At 40.8% G+C, this 22,253-nt stretch overlaps 1 protein-coding gene across 1 annotated transcript in view; it reads right to left on the bottom strand.

Annotated features, from left to right (window-relative positions):
• The window catches only part of LOC132487438 (OTU domain-containing protein 7A-like), a 170,200-nt gene that overhangs the window by 93,676 nt on the left and 54,271 nt on the right, over positions 1-22,253 (bottom strand). The window contains exon 3 of the mRNA XM_060095115.1: positions 11,187-11,369. Within this exon, the coding sequence (XP_059951098.1) occupies positions 11,187-11,369 (183 nt within the window). The remainder of the gene's footprint in view (positions 1-11,186; positions 11,370-22,253) is intronic.

Raw genomic sequence — 22,253 nt, 5'->3', positions numbered from 1 at the left:
TCTTAGGGTTCTGTCTGTCTGTTTTTTTCTTTTTTTTTTACTTAAAAATTTTTTTTCTTAATAGTTATTTTTATTTTAATAACTTTATTTTATTTTATCGTATTTTATTTTATTTTATCCTCTTTCTCTTTCTTTCTTTCTTTCTTTCTTTCTTTCTTTCTTTCTTTCTTTCTTTCTTTCTTTCTTTCTTTCTATTTTTTCTCCTTTTTATTCTGAGCCGTGTGGAGGACAGGCTCTTAGTGCTCCAGCCAAGAGTCAGGGCTGTGCCTCTGAGGTGGGAGAGCCAATTTCAGGACACTGGTCCACAAGAGACCTCCCAGCTCCACGTAATATCAAACAGCAAAAATCTCCCAGAGATCTCCATCTCAACACCAACACCCAGCTTCACTCAACGACCAGCAAGCTACAGTGCTGAACACCTTATGCCAAACAACTAGCAAGACAGGAACACAGCCCCATCCATTAGCAGAGAGGCTGCCTAAAATCATAATAAGGCCACAGACACTCCAAAACACAGCACCAGATGTGGACCTGCCCACCAGAAAGACAAGATCCAGCCTCATCCACCAGAACACAGGCACTAGTCCCCTCCACCAGGAAACCTACACAACCCACTGAACCAACCTTAGCCACTGGGGACAGACACCAAAAACAATGGGAACTACGAACCTGTAGCCTGCGAGAAGGAGACCCCAAACACAGTAAGATAAGCAAAACGAGAAGACAGAAAAACACACAGCAGATGAAGGAGCAAGGTAAAAACCCACCAGACCTAACAAAAGAAGAGGAAATAGGCAGTCTACCTGAAAAAGAATTCAGAATAATGGTAGTAAAGATGATCCAAAATCTTGGAAATAGAATAGAGAAAATGCAAGAAACATTTAACAAGGACCTAGAAGAACTAAAGAGGAAACAAGCAATGATGAACAACACAATAAATGAAATTAAAAATACTCTAGAAGGGATCAATAGCAGAATAACTGAGGCAGAAGAATGGATAAGTGACCTGGAAGATAAAATAGTGGAAATAACTACTGCAGAGCAGAATAAAGAAAAAAGAATGAAAAGAAATGAAGACAGCCTAAGAGACCTGTAGGACAACAAAAAATGCACCAACATTCGAATTATAGGGGTCCCAGAAGAAGAAGAGAAAAAGAAAGGGACTGAGAAAATATTTGAGAAGATTATAGTTGAAAACTTCCCTAATATGGTAAAGGAAATAGTTAATCAAGTCCAGGAAGCACAGAGAGTCCCATACAGGATAAATCCAAGGAGAAACAAACCAAGACACATATTAATCAAACTATCAAAAATTAAATACAAAGAAAACATATTAAAAGCAGCAAGGGAAAAACAACAAGTAACACACAGGGAATCCCCGTAAGGTTAACAGCTGATCTTTCAGCAGAAACTCTGCAAGCCAGAAGGGAGTGGCAGGACATATTTAAAGTGATGAAGGAGAAAAACCTACAACCAAGATTACTCTACCCAGCGAGGATCTCATTCAGATTTGAGGGAGAATTTAAAACCTTTACAGACAAGCAAAATCTGTGAGAGTTCAGCATCACCAAACCAGCTTTACAACAAATGCTAAAGGAACTTCTCTAGGAAAGAAACACAAGAGAAGGAAAAGACCTACAATAACAAACCCAAAACAATTAAGAAAATGGGAATAGGAACATACATATCGATAATTACCTTAAATGTAAATGGATTAAATGCTCCCACCAAGACACAGACTGACTGAATGGATACAAAAACAAGACCCATATATATGCTGTCTACAAGACACCCACTTCAGACCTAGGGACACATACAGAATGAAAGTGAGGGGATGGAAAAAGGTATTCCATGCAAATGGAAATCAGAAGAAAGCTGGAGTAGCAAGTCTCAACATAATAAAAGCCATATATGACAAACCCACAGCCAACATCATCCTCAATAGTGAAAAACTGAAACCATTCCCACTAAGATCAGGAACAAGACAAGGTTGCCCACTTTCACCACTCTTATTCAACATAGTTTTGGAAGTTTTAGCCACAGCAATTAGAGAAGAAAAAGAAATAAAAGGAATCCAAATAGGAAAAGAAGAAGTAAGGCTGTCACTGTTTGCAGATGACATGATACTTACTATACACAGAGAATCCTAAAGATGCTACCAGAAAACTACTAGAGCTAATCAATGAATTTGGTAAAGTAGCAGGATACAAAATTAATGCACAGAAATCTCTGGCATTCATATACACTAGTGGTGAAAAATCTGAACATGAAATTAAGAAAACACTCCCATTTTCCACTGCAACAAAAAGAATAAAATATCTAGGAATAAACCTACCTAAGAAGACAAAAGACCTGTATGCAGAAAATTATAAGACAGTAATGAAAGAAATTAAAGATGATACAAACAGATGGAGAGACATACCATCTTCTTGGATTGGAAGAATCAACATTGTGAAAATGACTCTACTACCCAAAGCAATCTACAGATTCAATGCAATCCCTATCAAACTACCAATGGCATTTTTCACAGAAGTAGAACAAAAAATTTCACAATTTGTATGGAAGCACAAAAGACCCCGAATAGCCAAAGCAATCTTGAGAATGAGAAATGGAGCTGGAGGAATCAGGCTCCCTGACTTCAGACTATACTACAAAGCTACAGTAAACAAGACAGTATGGTACTGGCACAAAAACAGAAAGATAGATCAATGGAACAGAATAGAAAGCCCAGAGATAAACCCATGCACATATGGTCACCTTATCTTTGATAAAGGAGGCAAGAATATACAGTGGAGAAAAGACAGCCTCTTCAATAAGTGGTGCTGGGAAAACTGGACAGGTACATGTAAAAGTATGAAATTAGAACACTCCCTAACACAATACACAAAAATAAACTCAAAGTGGATTAAAGACCTAAATGTAAGGCCAGACACTATCAAGCTCTTAGAGGAAAACATAGGCAGAATACTCTATGACATAAATCACAGCAAGATCCTTTTTGACCCACCTCCTAGAGAAATGGAAATAAAAACAAAAGTAAACAAATGGGACCTAATGAAACTTAAAAGCTTTTGCACAGAAAAGGAAACTATAAACAAGACCAGAAGACAACCCTCAGAATGGGAGAAAATATTTGCAAATGAAGCAACTGACAAAGGATTAATCTCCAAAATTTACAAGCAGCTCATGCAGCTCAATAACAAAAAAACAAAGAACCCAATCCAAAAATGGGCAGAAGACCTAAATAGACACTTCTCCAAAGAAGATATACAGATTGCCAGCAAACACATGAAAGAATGCTCAACATCATTAATCATTAGAGAAATGCAAATCAAAACTACAATGAGATATCATCTCACACCAGTCAGAATGGCCATCATCAAAAAATCTACAAACAATTAATACTGGAGAGGGTGTGAAGAAAAGGGAACACTCTTGCACTGTTGGTGGGAGTATAAATTGATACAGCCACTATGGAGAACAGTATGGAGGTTCCTTAAAAAACTAAAAATAGAACTACCATACGACCCAGCAATCCCACTACTGGGCATATACCCTGAGAAAACCATAATTCAAAAAGAGTCATGTACCAAAATGTTCATTGCAGCTCTATTTACAACAGCCAGGACATGGAAGCAAGCTAAGTGTCCATCAACAGATGAATGGTAAAGAAGATGTGGCACATATATACAATGGAATATTATCAGCCATAAAAAGAAACGAAATTGAGTGATTTGTAGTGAGGTGGATGGACCTAGAGTCTGTCATACAGTGTGAAGTTAGTCAGAAAGTGAAAAACAAATATTGTATGCTAACACATATATATGGAATCTAAGAAAAAAAAAAGAAAGGTCATGAAGAACCTAGGGGTAAGACGGGAATAAAGACACAGACCTACTAGAGCATGGACTTGAGGATATGGGTGGGGGAAGGGTAAGCTGTGACAAAGTGAGAGAGTGGCATGGACATATATACAGTACCAAACATAAAATAGATAGCTAGTGGGAAGTAGCCACATATCACAGGGAGATCAGCTAGGTGGTTTTTGACCACCTCGAGGGGTGGGATAGCGAGGGTGGGAGGGAGGGAGATGCAAGAGGGAAGAGATATGGGAACATATGTATATGCATAACTGATTCACTTTGTTATAAAGCAGAAACTAACACACCATTGTAAAGCAATTATACTCCAATAAAGATGTTAAAAGAAGAAAAAAGTTACTCTGATAAACACATCCTGCACGAAGATTCCCGGGACACAAATATTAAGCCATTACATGCTTCTCTGCCCGGATTTTCTGTTGTCGTGGCAATATCAAAAAATGATGGTCTTATTCTTCACGGTACCTCTCAGAGACAGTGTCTGTGTATCAAACGGATTGTTTTGATTCACCTTCAATTTCATTCTGAGATGAATTCAAGGTGTGTAAGTACGTTGTATTTTGAAGAAGGACGAGAAGAAAGAGCAGACCAAACAGGCCATGGGGAAGAGGAGCCGCAGAGCACGTGGGCCAGCTGGTTGTCCTGTGCCTGGTCCAGTTCCCCCAGTGCCGGTCAGAGGAGAACCCATTCCCCTCTGCCCCTCACAAGCCTTGCTGAGGTCACATCTCTTGCTTTCTGGAATGTGGGAAAGTAGGAACTGCCCCATCCTTCAGGACCCGATGGGTTGCTCTAACACCCGAGGTGATGTGAACCCGCACTACTCCCAACAGAGGTAATGTGCTAGGCGGGGTCATCCATACGCCTTCTTGGCTTATCAGTCAGCACCTATTGCCAATTGATGAGGACCTTTGAAACATTGTGACTCACAGTGTTATATGATGCTATTAAGCCATTCCAAATATTAAATATTTGGCGTCTTCACATGAAGACTTCACATGAAGGGAAAAAGTCTTTTTGAACTAAAAGTGAATTATGTTAAAGATCATATAACAAGAAACATACACTCCTAATTCTAACTCCTCCCAACTACCACGTCCATGAATGCATATATGTAATCACACACACACACACACACGCATACACAGACACACTCACAAACTGATTCTTTAAACATGAACACAACAATCCTTTTGGAAGTATAATTAAAATAAATAAAACAGGAATTACCATGTTCAAAGTTATGCCCCAGAGAAATACAGAGAGCTGTTAAAAAAATAGTGAGGGAATATACAGAATTTCCCAAGCCTTGACAAAACCAACTCAAACATCTATGATTTAGTGTAGCAGAGGGAACTATATTCGATATCCTGTGATGAACTATAATGGAAAAGAATATAAAAAAGATGTATACATATGTATAGCTGAATCACTCTGCTGTATAGCAGTAATTAACACATTATAAATCAACTATATTTCAATTAAAAAATAAATTTTAAAAAGCCAAAACAAAAACAAACAAACAAACAAAAAAACATCTATGATTTAGGCCAGGGGATGTGTATTAACTCTGTTTTCTTATTTTCTGTATTCTTGAGGCTCTGGCATCCAGGGCCTCTGTGAATGGGAAGAGGATTTCCCTACAGAATTAGCCAATTCTTAGAGATACCAAAGGACTCACGCAGGAGCACATCTTTCCTATGCAAACCAACCAACTCAGAGCCCATACTCTGCATCACTTCCTCTATCTGGTTCTTACACCAGCAAGCCGTGTTCCTGCCCTAATTACCCCAGGCCCAGGTGCCAGACAATGAGAGATGGCCCCTATGCCCCAGAGAGTCACAGAAATTACTCAAACTGGCCAGTCCTAAGTCTGTTTACCCTGCCTTATCTTTCCCACAGAAACACAATACAGGCTCCTGCCCTTGTTTTCCTCTGTCCCCTCGGCCTCCTGATCAATGCTGGTGCTTCCCCGTGTGTCCCTTCAGGGTGTGCCATGCCTCCTGTTTCTAGGGAACTGTGAGTATAAGAACCTCTTCCCCTAAGATAGCCATGTCCATGTCTGTGTGTCTCATTATACCTGATTAAAACAAATCCTGGGTATATTTTAAAGCAGGTAGACAAAACTTTTCTAAAAGGGACAGATATAAATATTTTAGACTTTGTGGACCATACAATTCTCAGTCACAGCTACTCAACTCTGTCTTTGTTGCATTAAAGCAGCCATAGACAGTGAATAAATAATAAATAAATAAAGCAGCTATAGACAGCAAATAAATAAATAAAGTTTTATGGGTTCCAATAAAACTTTATTAAAAAAACAGGCAGTGGCCAGATTTGGTTCATGAGTCATTGTTACTGATTTAGAATTTAGAATATGGAGGACTTTATATTCCATTTTAGGGCACTGTGATTTCAGGAAGAATTCAATTAAAGAATATATAGATCTAATGCAGAAATTACAATTGCTATTTTATTAAAAATACATATGTTTGTTCGCAAGGCTCAGTTAATGAAATTATCTTATGATAGAGTTCTCTTTTTTTCCCCTTAAATAATATCTGATAAAAATCAGATAGCAGCAGGTATCAGTATAAGGCCCTGATTCTGGAATCTGTGTGGAAACAGAGAGAAGTATCCTTCTAGCCCCTTCCCTGGGAGGGTGAGATAATGGTTTAGACTGTTTGCCACTCGAAAAGGGCAGGAACTGCCAAGTTGTCAGCTGTCTGGATTTCCACTGCATGAGAGATGTCAGGAGGCGGTCCTGTGTGGTTCTGAAGGAACACACAGTCACAGAAGGCCTGGGGGAAAGACTGAACCAAATGATTAGAAGAGGTGGTTCCATCAGAGTCAGATCTAAGGGCAGAATGAAGGATAACTTAAGAACAATACAACAAGATCGACAAGTCAGTGACCACACCTCAGCACCTTCTTCCTAACCCACCCAGGAAGCCCACAGGAGCAGAACAGTGGGAGTGAGCTGGGTTCCATGGGTGGGGGCTGAGGGCAGGTGTTCTGGCTGTGCCTTTCCTCTCCCCAGCTAGCCCTTGGTGGCTCACTGCCTGAACCATCACCACCACAGCGTGGGCCAGCCCCACCTTGGCTAAAGCCAGCTGGAGGAGCGTCAGGGCAATGCTCATGCTCAGCTGGGACGGGGCACCAACCACAATGGGAACAGGTGGGCTGGCCAGGCCTGGAGCCTTCCCTCTTCTCTCCTACACCCCCTGTGAGCTGACAGTTAGAATAGAAGGTGGTAGCCCCTGCAAATTAGCAATTTCTAGAACAGATGAGCTGAGAGGTTCCCTAAGGAATAAAGCCAACTGTGGGGAAGAGAGCCAGTGGAGAACATTTTGAGCCCATATTAAAGCATTTAGAACTTGCCAACTTGAGTGTGCTTCCCCCCATGCTCTCATTCACAGGAAGGCAAACCAGAGACCATGCCTTTGTCCCTTTCCCCTGATACCACGAGCTAAGATGGCTGGTAACTGCAAGGTGCTGTGTGTTCACAGGGAAAACTTAGGAAACATCTGAGCAGTGCAAACACAGCTACAGAAAGTCCACAAAGTACCCGTGGCTGGAATACACAAGGAGGACATGATTTTAAAGTAAGCCTAGTAGATGGGACTTCCCTGGCAGTCCAATGGTTAAGACTTTACCTTCCAATGCAGGGGGTGCGGGTTCAAGCCCTGGTCAGGGAGCTAAGATCCCACATGCCTCGTGGCCAAAAAACCAAAACATAAGACAGAAGCAATATTGTAACAAATTCAATAAAGACTTTAAAAAAATAAAATAAGCCTAGTAAATATGTTCAAAGAGAGAGAATATGAGAATGTGAAGTAGTAATAATAATGAGAAAGGCTAATTTGGAATGAAATAATGTGAATGCTGATTAACAGAATGGATTCATGTGAAGAATAAATTAGGATGTTAGAAGAGCAAGTCAAGGAAATCTCTTAGAAGATGTGAAATTAAGATGCAAGAAGATAATGGAGGAATGGAATGGTTTTAAAGGAAAATAATTTGGACCCAGAATTCTTATTCCACTAAACAAAAATTTAAGTATGTAATGTAAACTCCTTTAGGTACTGACAGCGTTAGGAGATTGATCATGCGAAAATTCTTTTAGAAAATAGTCTTTGAAAAATTATTCTTTCAGCAAAAGATAAATGTGAGTAAATAAAGAAGTTGATTGTCGTTTAAACAAGCAACAAAAAGAAACTAAATATGTTTGAGGGCACATGGAGGCAGGAGGGAGAAGATAAAAACAAAGACACATGTCTTTTCAGGGTAAAATATAGTTGTTGATATGTTTTTAAAATTAATAAGGAGAGAACCTAGATATAGGTTTTAATAGAACAGGGGTAAGTATAACATAAGGAGAATGTATAACTTTCAAACCAGTTGAAAAATTTAATTAGCCAGAAAAGATAGAAAAGGAGAAAGATACATACAAAAAGCATGGTGAATAAAACACACAACATAAAGCAGCACAGATACAACAATAATAAAAATAAAGTAAGTGGATTAAGTCCACTGCTTAAAAGACAGATTCTCTTGGATTGGATAATAAAATAATACCTGATGATAAATTACTTCCAGGAATCACATTTGATATAAAAGGATGAGGAAAGGTTGAAATAACGGCTGGAAAAATGTTATTCCAAATATGAACCAACAGAAAGGCAGAGTAGAGGTTTAACATAAACTGAAACAGATTTAAAGATAAAAACAGGGACTTCCCTGGTGGTCCAGTGGTATAGAATCCGCCTTCCAATGCAGGGGACACGGGTTCAATCCTTGGTTGGGGAACAAAGATCCCACATGCCGCGGGGCAACTAAGCCCGCACACCACAACTACTGAGCTCATGCACCTCAGTCAGAGCCCACATGCCTCAAACTACAGAGCCCACGTGCTCTGGAGCCTGCATGCCACAACTAGAGAAGAGAAAACCCCCACACCACAACTAGAGAGAAGCCTGCTTGCCACAACGAAGAGCTTGCATGCTGCAACTAAGACTCAATGCAGCCAAAAATAAAAATAAATAAATAAAGATAAAAACAATTATGTGGGACAAAGAGACACTCTATATATTAGTAACAAAGCATATTAGAGCCAGATGACCTAACAGTTATGGATACATATGCACCTACCAATACAGCCCCAAAGCATAGTGGAAAGGATGAAGCTAAGAGAAGAAACAGGTAATGAGTATTAAACTTTCTAACTCAAGTGTGGCTTTTCTAGACAACAGAGTAAGCATAGAAGAATAATCCAAGATAGAGATTCCAATGTAGCTTGAATAATAAGGCTGAGCTAACAGAAACAGACAACATTGACTCACAACAGTTTGGGAGGGTTGACCTAATGCAATAGGAGAAGTGGAATTCATTGTGTAAATATTAAGAGGAATATTAAATTATTTCAGATCCTATGATTATATATTTAGAAAGCCCAAGATATTCTCTGAGAACAAACAATTAGTATTAATAAGAGAACTTATGTAATGACTGGATAAAAGATAAACATACAAAAAATAAGTTGCTTTTCTCTGTGCCTAAACTCTTAACAGAATGTGAATAAATGCAGTGGTATATGCAATGTTCTTGAATGGAAAAACAATATTAAAATATGCTAATTATTCCTAAAATAAAATAAAAATCCAATCCAATTCCAATCAGAATTCCAATTTTAAGGTTACTATGGCAGAATAAATATCCAAAAATAGTGAAAAAGTTTTGGAAAAGAACAGCAATAAAGGAACTTGCCTTTGCAGACAGTAATACTATATGAAACTACAAGAGTCAAGTGTAACAGGCTGGGTGGGCACACAAACAGACAGAGTCCAGAAACAGAGCCAAATGCATTTTGGGGAAGTTAATGTACAACAAAGTTGGCATTTTAGTTCAGTGGGAAAGGAATGCTTTACTCAATAAATGTGCTAGAATACCTCATTCTCAGTCCAGAGAAGCAAAACTAGATGCTTAGCTATTATTCGTAAAAATTTCAAATTGATTATAAGACCTAAGAACAAAATTTAAAAACAAATATAGGAACATATGCTAGTAACTTTGCACTCCAGGAGAACTTCTAAAGTGAAAAAGGACACCCATTAGCCATGAATGTATAGTAACGTAAACATTCTGTAAGGCAGAATACTCTGTGAAGAGTCATAAGGCAAATAATACAGTGGGATGTATATATAGACATGTGTATGCATATATATACATTATAAAGAATGCTACAAATTGATAAGAAAAATGCAAACAAATCAATAGAAAAATGGGCAAAGTATGTGAACAAGCATGTCACAGAAGGGGAAATCCAACTGGCTAACAAGCAAATGACAAGATGAAAGTTAAAATACACAATTTTTTGCCCTTCGGAGTAGAAAAACAATGTAAAACCATCATGAGAACACCCAGTCCTGGCAAGAATGAAGGGAAACACCCATTTTCACACATGGCGAACAGAAATGTGTTTAGGAACGAAGTCTTGAAGTTATTAAATAAAAAAACACGTGTTGGCACAGCAAATCCACCTTGGAAATGCCAACCTATAGCAATAACAGCACTAGTACATACAAATTACAGGTATAAAGTTTATTTTAGCAGTGCCTATCGTGTCAAAAACCACCACCACCAACAAAATCCAAGAAAAAACAGAATCACGATGAACAGGCGTGGTTTAAAAATGATCGTATGCTGTGGAATAAAATAGAGAGAATGTTTGTGATTTATTGTTCAATGAAACAAGCACTCTGCCAAGTGCATTATGTGCATTCGACTCTGATGTGTTTGCACTTTGAACAAGCAAAGTAAGAAGGAGCAGAGAAGACAGAACAAGCTGGGGCCACTGGTCAGTCTCCCTGAGGTTTGGGAGGTGTGGAGAAGAAAACTCTTATGTTGCTTTCATAGATCTTTGCATTGTTTCCTTTGTTACAATGAGCTTTTCTCATTTCTGTAATTAAGACATGGAAAACGAAGCACATGGGATGATGAACATCAATCTTGAACAGGTTTGGAGGCCTCTATGCTACTCGGGAAATAATTGCAGGGAGCAGAGATGTTGGGTCTGGAAAAACCAGGACTCCAGGAGGAATATGGGGTCCCAGAGAAGTGGACACACTCTCCTGTTTTTCTCAGGTGGGAACGGAAGCTGTAAAGGAGTATGAGGCGTGGTGCCCAGAGAGCCCCATCTGCCTGCAGCTGGGAGGCGATGACCTCGTCCTTCTGTGTACCCCCAGCCCCCTCGCAAGCCAGGGCATGCTGGCTGGGGAGCTGGTACGGGGCGGGTCCCTCAGCCAGTACCTTGGGCGATGTCGTCCTGCCTGGGCGGGCAGGGCCGCTCGGCCGTGTGCGCAGGTGGGGGGTGCTCTCGCTCAGGCTGCTTGGGGCACCTGCCCTCGTTGAACACAGGCGGCAGGTTGGCTGTGTGCACCTGTCGGAGCTGCTCATAGTCACTCAGAGCGGCCGTCAGGTCCCAGTTTTTGCCTGGAGACAAGAAATGACAAGACATTACAATACTGATGCATGGTCACATTTTAGGAAAGAATCACGGAAAGAAGGGTCTCTGTTAGCACGTGTTCACTCATGAACTCCTCACCAGTAGTTCTCATTTTTCTTTTTGTTCTTTTCTGTTTTTGGTTTTTCACTCAATGTTTTTTAGTATACTCACAGAGTTGTGCAACCATCCACACTATATGATCCCAGAACACTTTTCATTACACTGAAAAGAAACTTTTTAAAAAAATTGAAATATAGTTGATTACAATGCTTCAAGTGTATAGCAAAGAGATTCAGTTATACATACACATACATAGATCTATTCTTTTCTAGATTCTTTTCCATTATAAGTTATTACAAGATATTGAATATAGTTCCCTGTGCTATACAGTAGGCCCTTGTAGTTTTAGTTCTCAGTTTTCGAAGGAGTAAAATGGCCTGATGCGTACTCTCTAATCTCTAAGAGTGGAATTTCACACCCATGCCTGAGATCCATCCCTCTGAAGTACGTGATGTACCTACGGTAGTACATCACGTAGTATCTAAGGATGCTGGCCTTAGATTCACACACCCTGCAGAACATTCCACACCTCTGAAAACCAAGTCATAGAGCTTAATTTCCAAGGGGAGCAAAACATTGAGTGCAAAAAAAAAAGAAATGGAAAAGAAGTTCCCAGTGGAAAAAAAAAAAGGAATGAAAAGAATTCTCATGTTTTCTTTGGGCTTTTGCTCAGTATTTCACCTTTTTCTTGAAGCTTAGCTTGGAGAGGGCAGAGGCTCCAGGGGGCTCGCTGTGTGGGGGCCTCTGTGGGAGGCGACATCAGAGCTCAGGTGCTGAACTGGGTGAGACTCCAGGTGGGACAGCTGTGCCTGTCCCAGGCAGTGCTCAGCAGGGCTGGGTGCTGGGGGTTCACAGCACGAGGGGGAGCTCATGGGGGGCTGGACTCAGTGTGGAGGCTCTAATCCCTGACTCTAAGACTTGGTGGACTTCTAACAGAAGGAAGGAGGTGGCACACACCACATCCGATTCCATTAGGCAACCATGTGCTTCTTAAAGATTTTTTTTTTGATATGGACCACTTTTTAAAGTCTTTATTGAATTTGTTCCAGTTTTGCTTCTGTTTTATGTTTTGTTTTTTTGGCCAGGAGGCACGTGGGATCTTAGCTCCCTGACCAAGGATTGAACCCACATCCCCTGCATTGGAAGACGAAGTCTTAACCATTGGACCCCCAGGGAAGTCCCAACCATGTGCTTTTTAAAGGCAAAGAATTAAAAGCTTAGCTCTAATTTTTTTTTTTTTTTTTCTTTTTGCGGTATGCGGGCCTCTCACTGTTGTGGCCTCTCCCGTTGCGGAGCACAGGCTCCGGACGCACAGGCCCAGCGGCCACGGTTCACGGGCCCAGCCGCTCCGCGGCATATGGGATCCTCCCAGACCGGGGCACGAACCCGTATCCCCTGCATCGGCAGGCGGACTCTCAACCACTGCGCCACCAGGGAGGCCCCTAGCTCTAATTTTAAAGAGCGAATAAAATCTTATCCTCTACTGATTAACTTCAAATTGCATAATTCACTATATCGACTAACGATACGATGAATTATGCGGTGTAGACAACAGAATGAGGCTTTGAATGTCTAAAATAATATCTGAACATCTTCCTCTGATCTTTCTACTTTTTTTCTGCTGCAGACTTGATACTATCAATCAGAATGTTTAAATTCTATCACACGGACATGTACAGTTTTGTTGTTGTTGTTGTTGTTTTGCGGTTCGCGGGCCTCTCACTGTTGTGGCCTCTCCCGTTGTGGAGCACAGGCTCTGGACGCGCAGGCTCAGTGGCCATGGCTCATGGGCCCAGCCGCTCCGTGGCACGTGGGATCTTCCCGGATCGGGGCACGAACCCGTGTCCCCTGCATCGGCAGGCGGACCCCCAACCACTGTGCCACCAGGGAAGCCCGACATGTACAATTTAATCTCATTTCTTTCCTCCACAGTCAGCTAACAAAGACACCACTGAAGCATCTTTGCACATCTCAGTGGGGAAGAAAAGGAAGCGAAACCATCCGGGTTGTTCAACAAAACCCTAGCAGGGTCTGGGGGCACTTTTGTAGTTGGTGACAGGTGGGGACATGGGTGGAATGCAGCCCCGCTACTGTTAGTAGTTGTATCGTGCAACATGGCAGTGATGAGAGAGTCGTTTTAGGTGAACCGGTTGAAGCAGAAATGCAAGCATGCACTTTCACTCTTACACGCGACTAACAATCACAGTGTACACACACTGCCTGTGTGATCGCAAACGCACTTTCGAGTCTAAGTGCTTGTGTCTATCAAATGGGCATCCTTGTTCCAGGGTCCAGTCCAAGAAGGGCAAGACAAGGCCCTGCCTTAGGGACATTATTCCTTAGCAGGGGCGATGACCTGGGTGGGCACCTTGCCCTAAAGTAGGGCCAAGGGTGGCAAGTGCCCCGGGGAGGGCCAAACCTGTGTCCGGGAGGAAGGTCAAGGAGAGGGGAGGTGGAGGAGAGGTACCCGGATTGCAATCCTATCACGAACTGCGAACAAGTTAAATACGGGAGTGTGTATTAGCAATGACACCAGCCCCACGAATCCTGGCTGTGAAAGAGCCCACATGGAGCACCCAGGGTAGCCGGGGGAGTCATCGTCCCCGAGCCCCACAAGGAGCAGGCACTGTCCTGGCTCCTCACAAACAGAAAGTGAGGCTTGGAGGATTGCTACACCATAGTGTTTGCATATGAACCCTCCATTCTGGATCTGTCCACCAATCTGCATCTCCCCTGCAGGGCTTCCATGGACATAAGACCCAGTCCTGGCAGAGCTGTGGTCCCCCAGCTCCTGCTGTCAACAGCCAGCCCACTGTACTTCTCCCACCAACTGGAAAGAGCCTGTCCTGCTGTTCCTGTCTGTTCCCAACAGGAGACCCTTTCAGAGCCCCCTGATCCACGTTCCATGACAGGTGATCAGGCCCGAGTATGAAGGCAGGACCACAGTGCTCATGCGTGGCTTCTGTGGACCAGAACTCCAGGGTGGGGGTGTGTTCCCACCGTGTGCCTCTGTTAGAGCATCAGCTGGGGCAACACTGAGAAGCACATGTCCAGCCAGCAGCAAAAGCCGGTCCGCTCTGCTCTCCCACCCGGGGACCTCTCACTCGCTGACTTTTCCCACTTGCTCTTGCCTACATTGTCTTCTCCCATCACTGCCCTGGGCTCCTGCTCACTTTGCTGCACACCTGCCCGTATCCTTAACTGGCAAGCATCCTGGTTCTAACCTGGGCCGCACCTCTTAGCAAACGGGGATCCAGTGTCAGGTGAGAGCGAAGATGGAGGAGGGGGCGGCACTGTCCACAAAGCCCAGCTCCCCAATGATCCCCAAATGCTTGATTTCAGATTTTAGAGAACTCCTCAAGGATCCAGGACTCCAGGGTCTGTGCACTTGGAAAGGGTCCAAGAGGCCACTGAGAGGGAAGCAAGTAAGACGGAAGGAAGACAGACACACTCATCAGATGTTTAGGGGGTCAGAGCCCCTCGAGATCTGCTTCCTGCTCTGCACAGTCCCAAAGACTGCAGCTCAGGACAACCAGGAATGCCAGTGGTGACTGACAGATGCGTGGACAGGGGATGCCCCAGGGATGAGCTTGACACTGGCGGGTTGTACAAGTTGTATCTAAAAGCAGGAAATCTAGAGGAGGGGGACAGGAGTGGGCCCCTGGTGGCCTGGGAGCTCAGAGAGCATACACTTCAAGATCCCCTTTCATCTTCTCCACTGTAAGTCTTGGAGAGTCCCAACAGGTGTCACATGGAGGGAGGATGAGGTGGAAGGGCACAGAGGCCCACCATGGAGACACCACCACAGTGATGCAACGGGCTGAGGCCAGACGGAATCCATAGCCGGGTGATTGGGGAGGCCACAGGCTGTGAGCCCTGAAGCCAGCAAACTCATTAGAAGGGGGGATCGGTCCAGCAGAGCAGTAAAGAGCTCAGGCTTTGGGCATGGCCCTACCTCCCGGCTACTTCTGTGACAGCGAATACAGAATACCACCACATGAAACCTTGGGTTACATTTCTGAACAATTGGGATAATAAAATCCACCTAATGAAAATTCCTAGGAGGAGTAAGTGAGACGAGCAGACTACATTTGTAAAGTTCTTAGCACACGGAAAGCTCTTAGTGTTACGACCATTCATGATAAGTTTTCACTTATGCCTAACTTCCGTCATTTATGCTTGAGATCCAGCTGGTAAGTGACAGAACTGAGATTCAAATCCAGGTCTGTCTTGATCAAAACCTAAGCTTTTGGGGCTACAGTTCCTTTGAACCTGACCTTGTTTTGGGCGTCACGGCTCCTGGCTGCTGACCACCCTTGAAACCTCCCTCTCCTGTGGCTGGCCATCATGACTCTATAACAGGACTTGCCCTACTTCCCAGATCCCTCCATCCCCACCTTGACACTGTTTTCACCTGCTGGGTCCTTGCTCTGTTCCCCACAGATTCACCTGTACCATGTGAAATTCTCATTCAGGTGTCACTTGTGCCATCTCCCAAACACCAGCAAGCCACCAGGCTGCTGGGAGGAAACCAGAAGGCCTCTCTCCAACATGACATCTTAATAAACCCCTTTCCTATGACTCTAAACACTCCATGTCCCCTTTTCTGACTGCTTTGCTTTTCCCTGTCCTTAAAGCACATGGATTTCCTCCACTTTTCTTCTTGTTTTTCTTTTCTTATCTTCATTTATAATATATTCTCTTTTGAAGATTAAGTCCATCTCTATGGGAATAATCATAAATCTAGTTACATTTTGTATCCTAAGCTTCAAGGCCAAATGTTCAAAGATGGCAGATGCTAGTCAACTATCCAATCTCTATTCCTGTCTGATTCTATATGCACAGAATCCTAATTTATTTGCAAGAGCAATTTGCACAGTTAGAAATACTCATTTTTCTCCTGCAGCCGACCTGAGGGTTTCCAGTGATGTTCCAACAGTATTTCTCCAAGGACAGTATTTCTGGTAGGACAGTATCACTGTCTGGAAGACCTCAAGGAGATGGAGACAGTTGCCTGATCAATGTTTCCTTCCAGGTGCTGCCTCAGTTTGTTATTGTCACATACAGCAGGTGACTGGGATACCAGCAGGTACAGGTTTTACCCTCTAGCACAGTTTACTGGTGATGTGCTTGTGCTCTAAACTTTTAATTCATTTTATTTTTTATTGTCTTAAGAGGAACATCAAGCAGGGTCTGATCTCGGGTTAAACAACTTATTTTGTTTTGTCTCTAAAGCTTCACGTCCATTAAGGAAAATGATAAAGCAGAGATATATGAGCCCACAGGAAGATGTGAAACAGGAACTGACTAAACTCAGGGAAAAAAGAAAAGAAAAGAGTTAATTTCAGAGATGAAGTCCAGTTATAAGGGACCAGACAGAAAACAAGTACAGATAGCATAGTAAGGACCAAAAACATGAAAATTAGTAAAGTGAGCAAAATGAAATAGAAATAAAGAAACAAAGGGTTACAGGGAAATGGTACATAGAGATTATAGGTGAAGGAAATGCCACGTACACATCACTGGAGTCCAAAGTAAGAAATCTAAAACAATGGAAAAGAAAAAATAATTTAAAAACTATGATTAAAAGAGAAAACCTTTTTTTTTACCATATGGAGGTAATTTATTATTTCCTTATAATCAGGCAAGCTCAAAAAAATGATATGCTAACTAAATTTGTAAAACGCTGTGGTAATAAAGTTTCATGAAATTTTAAGACAAGGAAGAGCATTTGTCACATGAAACCACATCACATTGGACAGGCACTGTGGTTCACATTCTGTGTGCTTGTGATTCCCTCTTCTGCTGATTCTCAAAAAGAGAAATTAAAAAAATACATGGTACCATGCATATATATTCTGCTTTATCTCATCATTTCAGAAAAAATTATTTGCACACAAATGTAAATACTAAAACAATTTAAAACATACAGTCTCATCAATATCCTTTCATTAATTAAGAAGAAACAAAAATGGATAGCCATCATAGAGTGATCTTGGGTATCCAATCAGGGAAAAGTGGAGGAAAATCAGGAGCAGAGGAGATGGTAGTTTTTGGAGAGAAATCTAAGACCAGCAATCACAGATTTAGCCTTTCAAAAGAGAGAACTTCTGACATAAATACTTGATCCTATACACTGAAAGGGCACATTGTATATAAGGAAACTGTCCTAGTATAATCAATACAGTGACATAGCCTTATAATATTATGATGTTTTGAAGATAAAGAGAATTATTTGAATATTTCAGCAAAAAGGAAAAACAATCAGGCTGGTAACATACTTCTTGGCAGCCAAATTCAATGCCTGAAGATAATGGGCCACATTTACAAGATACTGAAAGAAGTAACAAAGTGCGAGTTAAGAAATGTTTATCCCCATATAGGCCATTCCTTCATGGATAAAGGCTACAGACAAATCATTTAAAACAGGTCTGAGTTCAGGAAATATTAGTCAAATGGATCTTTCTTGAGAAAACTACTAGAAGATGAGTTCCAGCCAATCAAGAATGAATGGAGGTTTGGCAAAGGGAAATTGAGGCAGCAGTAAATGTATTTAACTGTACAGCTAAGTAAAAGCAAAGGTACAGATACAAATGACAGAGGAGAACATTCTGCCAAAACAAAAATGGTAGAAAGGGGCTTCCCTGGTGGCTCAGTGGTTGAGAGTCCACCTGCCGATGCAGGGGACACGGGTTCATGCCCCGGTCCGGGAAGATCCCACATGCCGCGGAGTGGCTAGGCCCACGAGCCATGGCTGCTGAGCCTGTGCGTCCAGAGCCTGTGCTCCACAATGGGAGAGGCCCGTGTACCACACAAACACACACACAAAAATGGTAGAAAGTAGAATGTAAAGTCCACTTACAGTTGCTTCGGCTGTACTACATGGGAGTACAAAATAGTACTTAAAGTCAGCAGATCAAATATAAATATGTGAACATACGTAATAGTACAAAGGAAAACACTAGAAACATGTGAACAACATACTACTAACTAAACTGGATGATAGAAGAGAGAGAGGGAGGAGGAAGAAGATATAAACTAGTTACATTGAGGCAGATCATTGGAACCAACTATAAGAAAAAGGGAAAGAGGATAGTACATCAAGGTAGCAGTTTTAAAAGTAACCACTAGATAAAAATGTAACTTTTAAAAATAAAAAGCTAACGGATTCCATTGATCTATATGTCTGTTTTTGTGCCAGTACCATACCGTTTTGATGACTGTGGCTTTGTAGTATGGTCTGAAGTCAGGGAGCATGCTACCTCCATCTCTGTTCTTCTTTCTTAAGATTGTTTTGGCTATTTGGGGTCCTTTGTGTTTCCATACAAAGTTAAAAATTTTTTGTTCTTGTTCTGTGAAAAATGCCATTGGTAAGTTGATAGGGATTGCATTGAATCTGTAGATTCCCTTGGGGAGTATGGTCATTTCAACAGTATTGATTTTTCCAATCCAAGAACATGGTATATATTTCCATCTGTTTGTGTCATCTTCAATTTCTTTCATCAGTGTCTTACAGTTTTCATAGTACAGGTCTTTTGCTTCCTTAGGTAAGTTCATTCCTAGGTATTTTTTTTATGTAATGGTAAATGGTATTGTTTCCTTAATTTTTATTTCTGACCTTTTGTTGTTAGTGTATAGAAATGCAAAAAATTTATGTGTATTAATTTTGTATCTAGCAACTTAACCAAATTCATTGATGAGCTCTAGTAGCTTTCTGGTACCATCTTTTTCTATGTATAGCATCATGTCATCTGCAAACAGTAACAGTTTTACTTCTTCTTTTCCAATTTGGATTCCTTTTATTTCTTTTTCTTCTCTGATTGCTATGGCTAGGATGTCCAAAGCCCAGAAATAAACACACGCACTTATGGTCAATTAATCTATGGCAAAGGAAGCAAGAAACATGGGAGAAAAGACAGTCTCTTCAATAAGTGATGCTGGGAAAACTAGACAGCTACATGTAAAAAAATGAAATTAGAACATTCTCTAACACCATATACAAAAATAAACTCAAAATGGATTAAAGACCTAAATGTAAGACTGGATACTATAAAACTCCTAGAGGAAAACATAGGCAGAACACTCTTTGACATAAATCTCAGCAATATTTTTTTGGATCCATACCCTAGAGTAACAGAAATAAAACCAAAAATAAACAAATGGGATCAAATTAAACTTAAAATCTTTTTCACAGCAAAGGAAACAATAAACGAAACAAAAAGACAACCTATGGAATGGGAGAAAATATTTGCAAATGATGTGACTGACAAGGGCTTAATTTCCAAATTACACAAATAGCTCATACAACTTAATATAAAAAAAAAAACCCAATCAAAAAATGGCAGAAGGGGAATAAGCCTCTTAGATAGCCTCATCCACCAGAGGGCAGACAGCAGAAACAAGAAGAACTACAATCCTGCAGCCTGTGGAACAAAAACCACATTCACAGAAAGATAGACAAGATGAAAAGGCAGAGGGCTATGTACCAGATGAAGGAACAAGATACAACCCCAGAATAACAACTAGATGTAGTGGATATAGGCAACCTTCAAGAAAAAGAATTCAGAATAATGATAGTGAAGGTGAACCAGGACCTTGGGAAAAGAATGGAGGGAAAGATCAAGAAGGTGCAAGAAATGTTTAACAAAGACCTAGAAGAATTAAAGAACAAACAAACAGCTATGAACAATAAAATAACTGAAATGAAAAAAACACTAGAAGGAATCAATAGCAGAATAACTGAGGCAGAGAACAGATAAGTGACCTGGAAGACAGAATGGTGGAATTCATTGCTGTGGAACAGAATAAAGAAAAAAGAATGAAAAGAAATGAAGACAGCCTAAGAGACCTCTGGGACAACATTAAACGCAACAACATTCACATTATTGGGGTCCAAGAAGGAGAAGAGAGAGAGAAAGGACCAGAGAAAATATGTGAGGAGATTATAGTCGAAAATTTCCCTAACATGGGAAAGGAAATAGTTACCCAAGTCGAGGAAGCACAGAGAGTCCAGTATAGGATAAACCCAAGGAGAAACATGCTGAGACACACAGCAATCAAATTGGCAAAAATTAAAGACAAAGAAAAATTATTGAAAGCAGCAAGGGGAAAATGACAAATAATATACAAGGGAACTCCCATAAGGTTAACAGCTGATTTCTCAGCAGAAGCTCTACAAGCCAGAAGGGAGTGGCATGATATATGTAAAGTGATGAAAGGGAAGAACCTACAACCAAGATTACTCTAACTGGCAAGGATCTCATTCAGATTTGATGGAGAAATCAAAAGCTTTACAGACAAGCAAAGGCTAAGAGAATTCAGCACCACCAAACCAGCTTTACAACAAATGCTAAAGGAACTTCTATAAGTGGGAAACACAAGAGAAGAAAAGGACCTACAAAAACAAACCCAAAACCATTAAGAAAATGGTAATAGGAACATACATATTGATAATTACCTTAAATGTGAATGGATTAAATGCTCCAACCAAAAGACACAGGCTTGCTGAATGGATACAAAAACAAGACTCATATATATGCTGTCTACAAGAGAGCCACTTCAGACCTAGGGACACATTCAGACTGAAAGTGAGGGGATGGAAAAAGATATTCCATGCAAATGGAAATCAAAAGAAAGCTGGAGTAGCAATACTCACATCAGATAAAATAGACTTTAAAATAAAGAATGTTACAGGAGACAAGGAAGGACACTACATAACAATCAGGGGATCAATCCAAGAAGAAGATATAACAATTATAAATATATATGAACCCAACATAGGAGCGCCTCAATACATAAGGCAACTGCTAACAGCTATAAAAGAGGAAATCGACAGTAACAAAATAATAGTGGGGGACTTTTACACCAATGGACAGATCATCCAAAATGAAAATAAATAAGGAAACAGAAGCTTTAAATGACACAGTAGACCAGATAGATTTAATTGATGTTTATAGGACATTCCATCCAAAAACAGCAGATTACACTTTCTTCTCAAGTGCACACAGAACATTCTCCAGGATAAATCACATCTTGGGTCACAAATCAAGCCTCAGTAAATTTAAGAAAATTGAAATCATATCAAGCATCTTTTCTGACCACAGTGCTATGAGATTAGAAATCAATTACAAGGAAAAAAACGTAAAAAACACAAACACATGGAGGCTAATCAATACGTTACTAAATAACCAAGAGGTCACTGAAGAAATCAAAGAGGAAATCAAAAAATACCTAGAGACAAATGACAATGAAAACATGATGATTCAAAACCTATGGGATGCAGCAAAAGCAGTTCTAAGAAGGAAGTTTATAGCTATACAAGCCTAGTTCAAGAAATAAGAAAAATCTCAAATAAACAATCTAACCTTACACCTAAAGGAACTAGAGAAAGAAGAACAAACAAAATTCAAAGTTAGCAGAAGGAAAGAAATCATCAAGATCAGAGCAGAAATAAACGAAATAGAAACAAAGAAAACCATAGCAAAGATCAATAAAACTAAAAGCTGGTTCTTTGAGTAGATAAACAAAATTGATAAACCATTAGCCAGGCTCATCAAGAAAAAGAGGGAGAGGACTCAATCAATAAAATTAGAAATGAAAAAGGAGAGATTACAGCAGACACTGCAGAAATACAAAGCATCCTAAGAGATTACTACAAGCAACTCTATGCCAATAAAATGGACAACCTGGAAGAAATGGACAAATTCTTAGAAAGGTATAACCTTCCAAGAGTGAACCAGGAAGAAATAGAAAATATGAACAGACCAATCACAAGCACTGAAATTGAAACTGTGATTAAAAATCTTCCAACA

The sequence above is a fragment of the Mesoplodon densirostris genome, chromosome 4 (assembly GCF_025265405.1).
Source record: "Mesoplodon densirostris isolate mMesDen1 chromosome 4, mMesDen1 primary haplotype, whole genome shotgun sequence".
NCBI lineage: Eukaryota > Metazoa > Chordata > Mammalia > Artiodactyla > Ziphiidae > Mesoplodon > Mesoplodon densirostris.
This window is presented reverse-complemented; position numbering and strand designations above follow the sequence as displayed.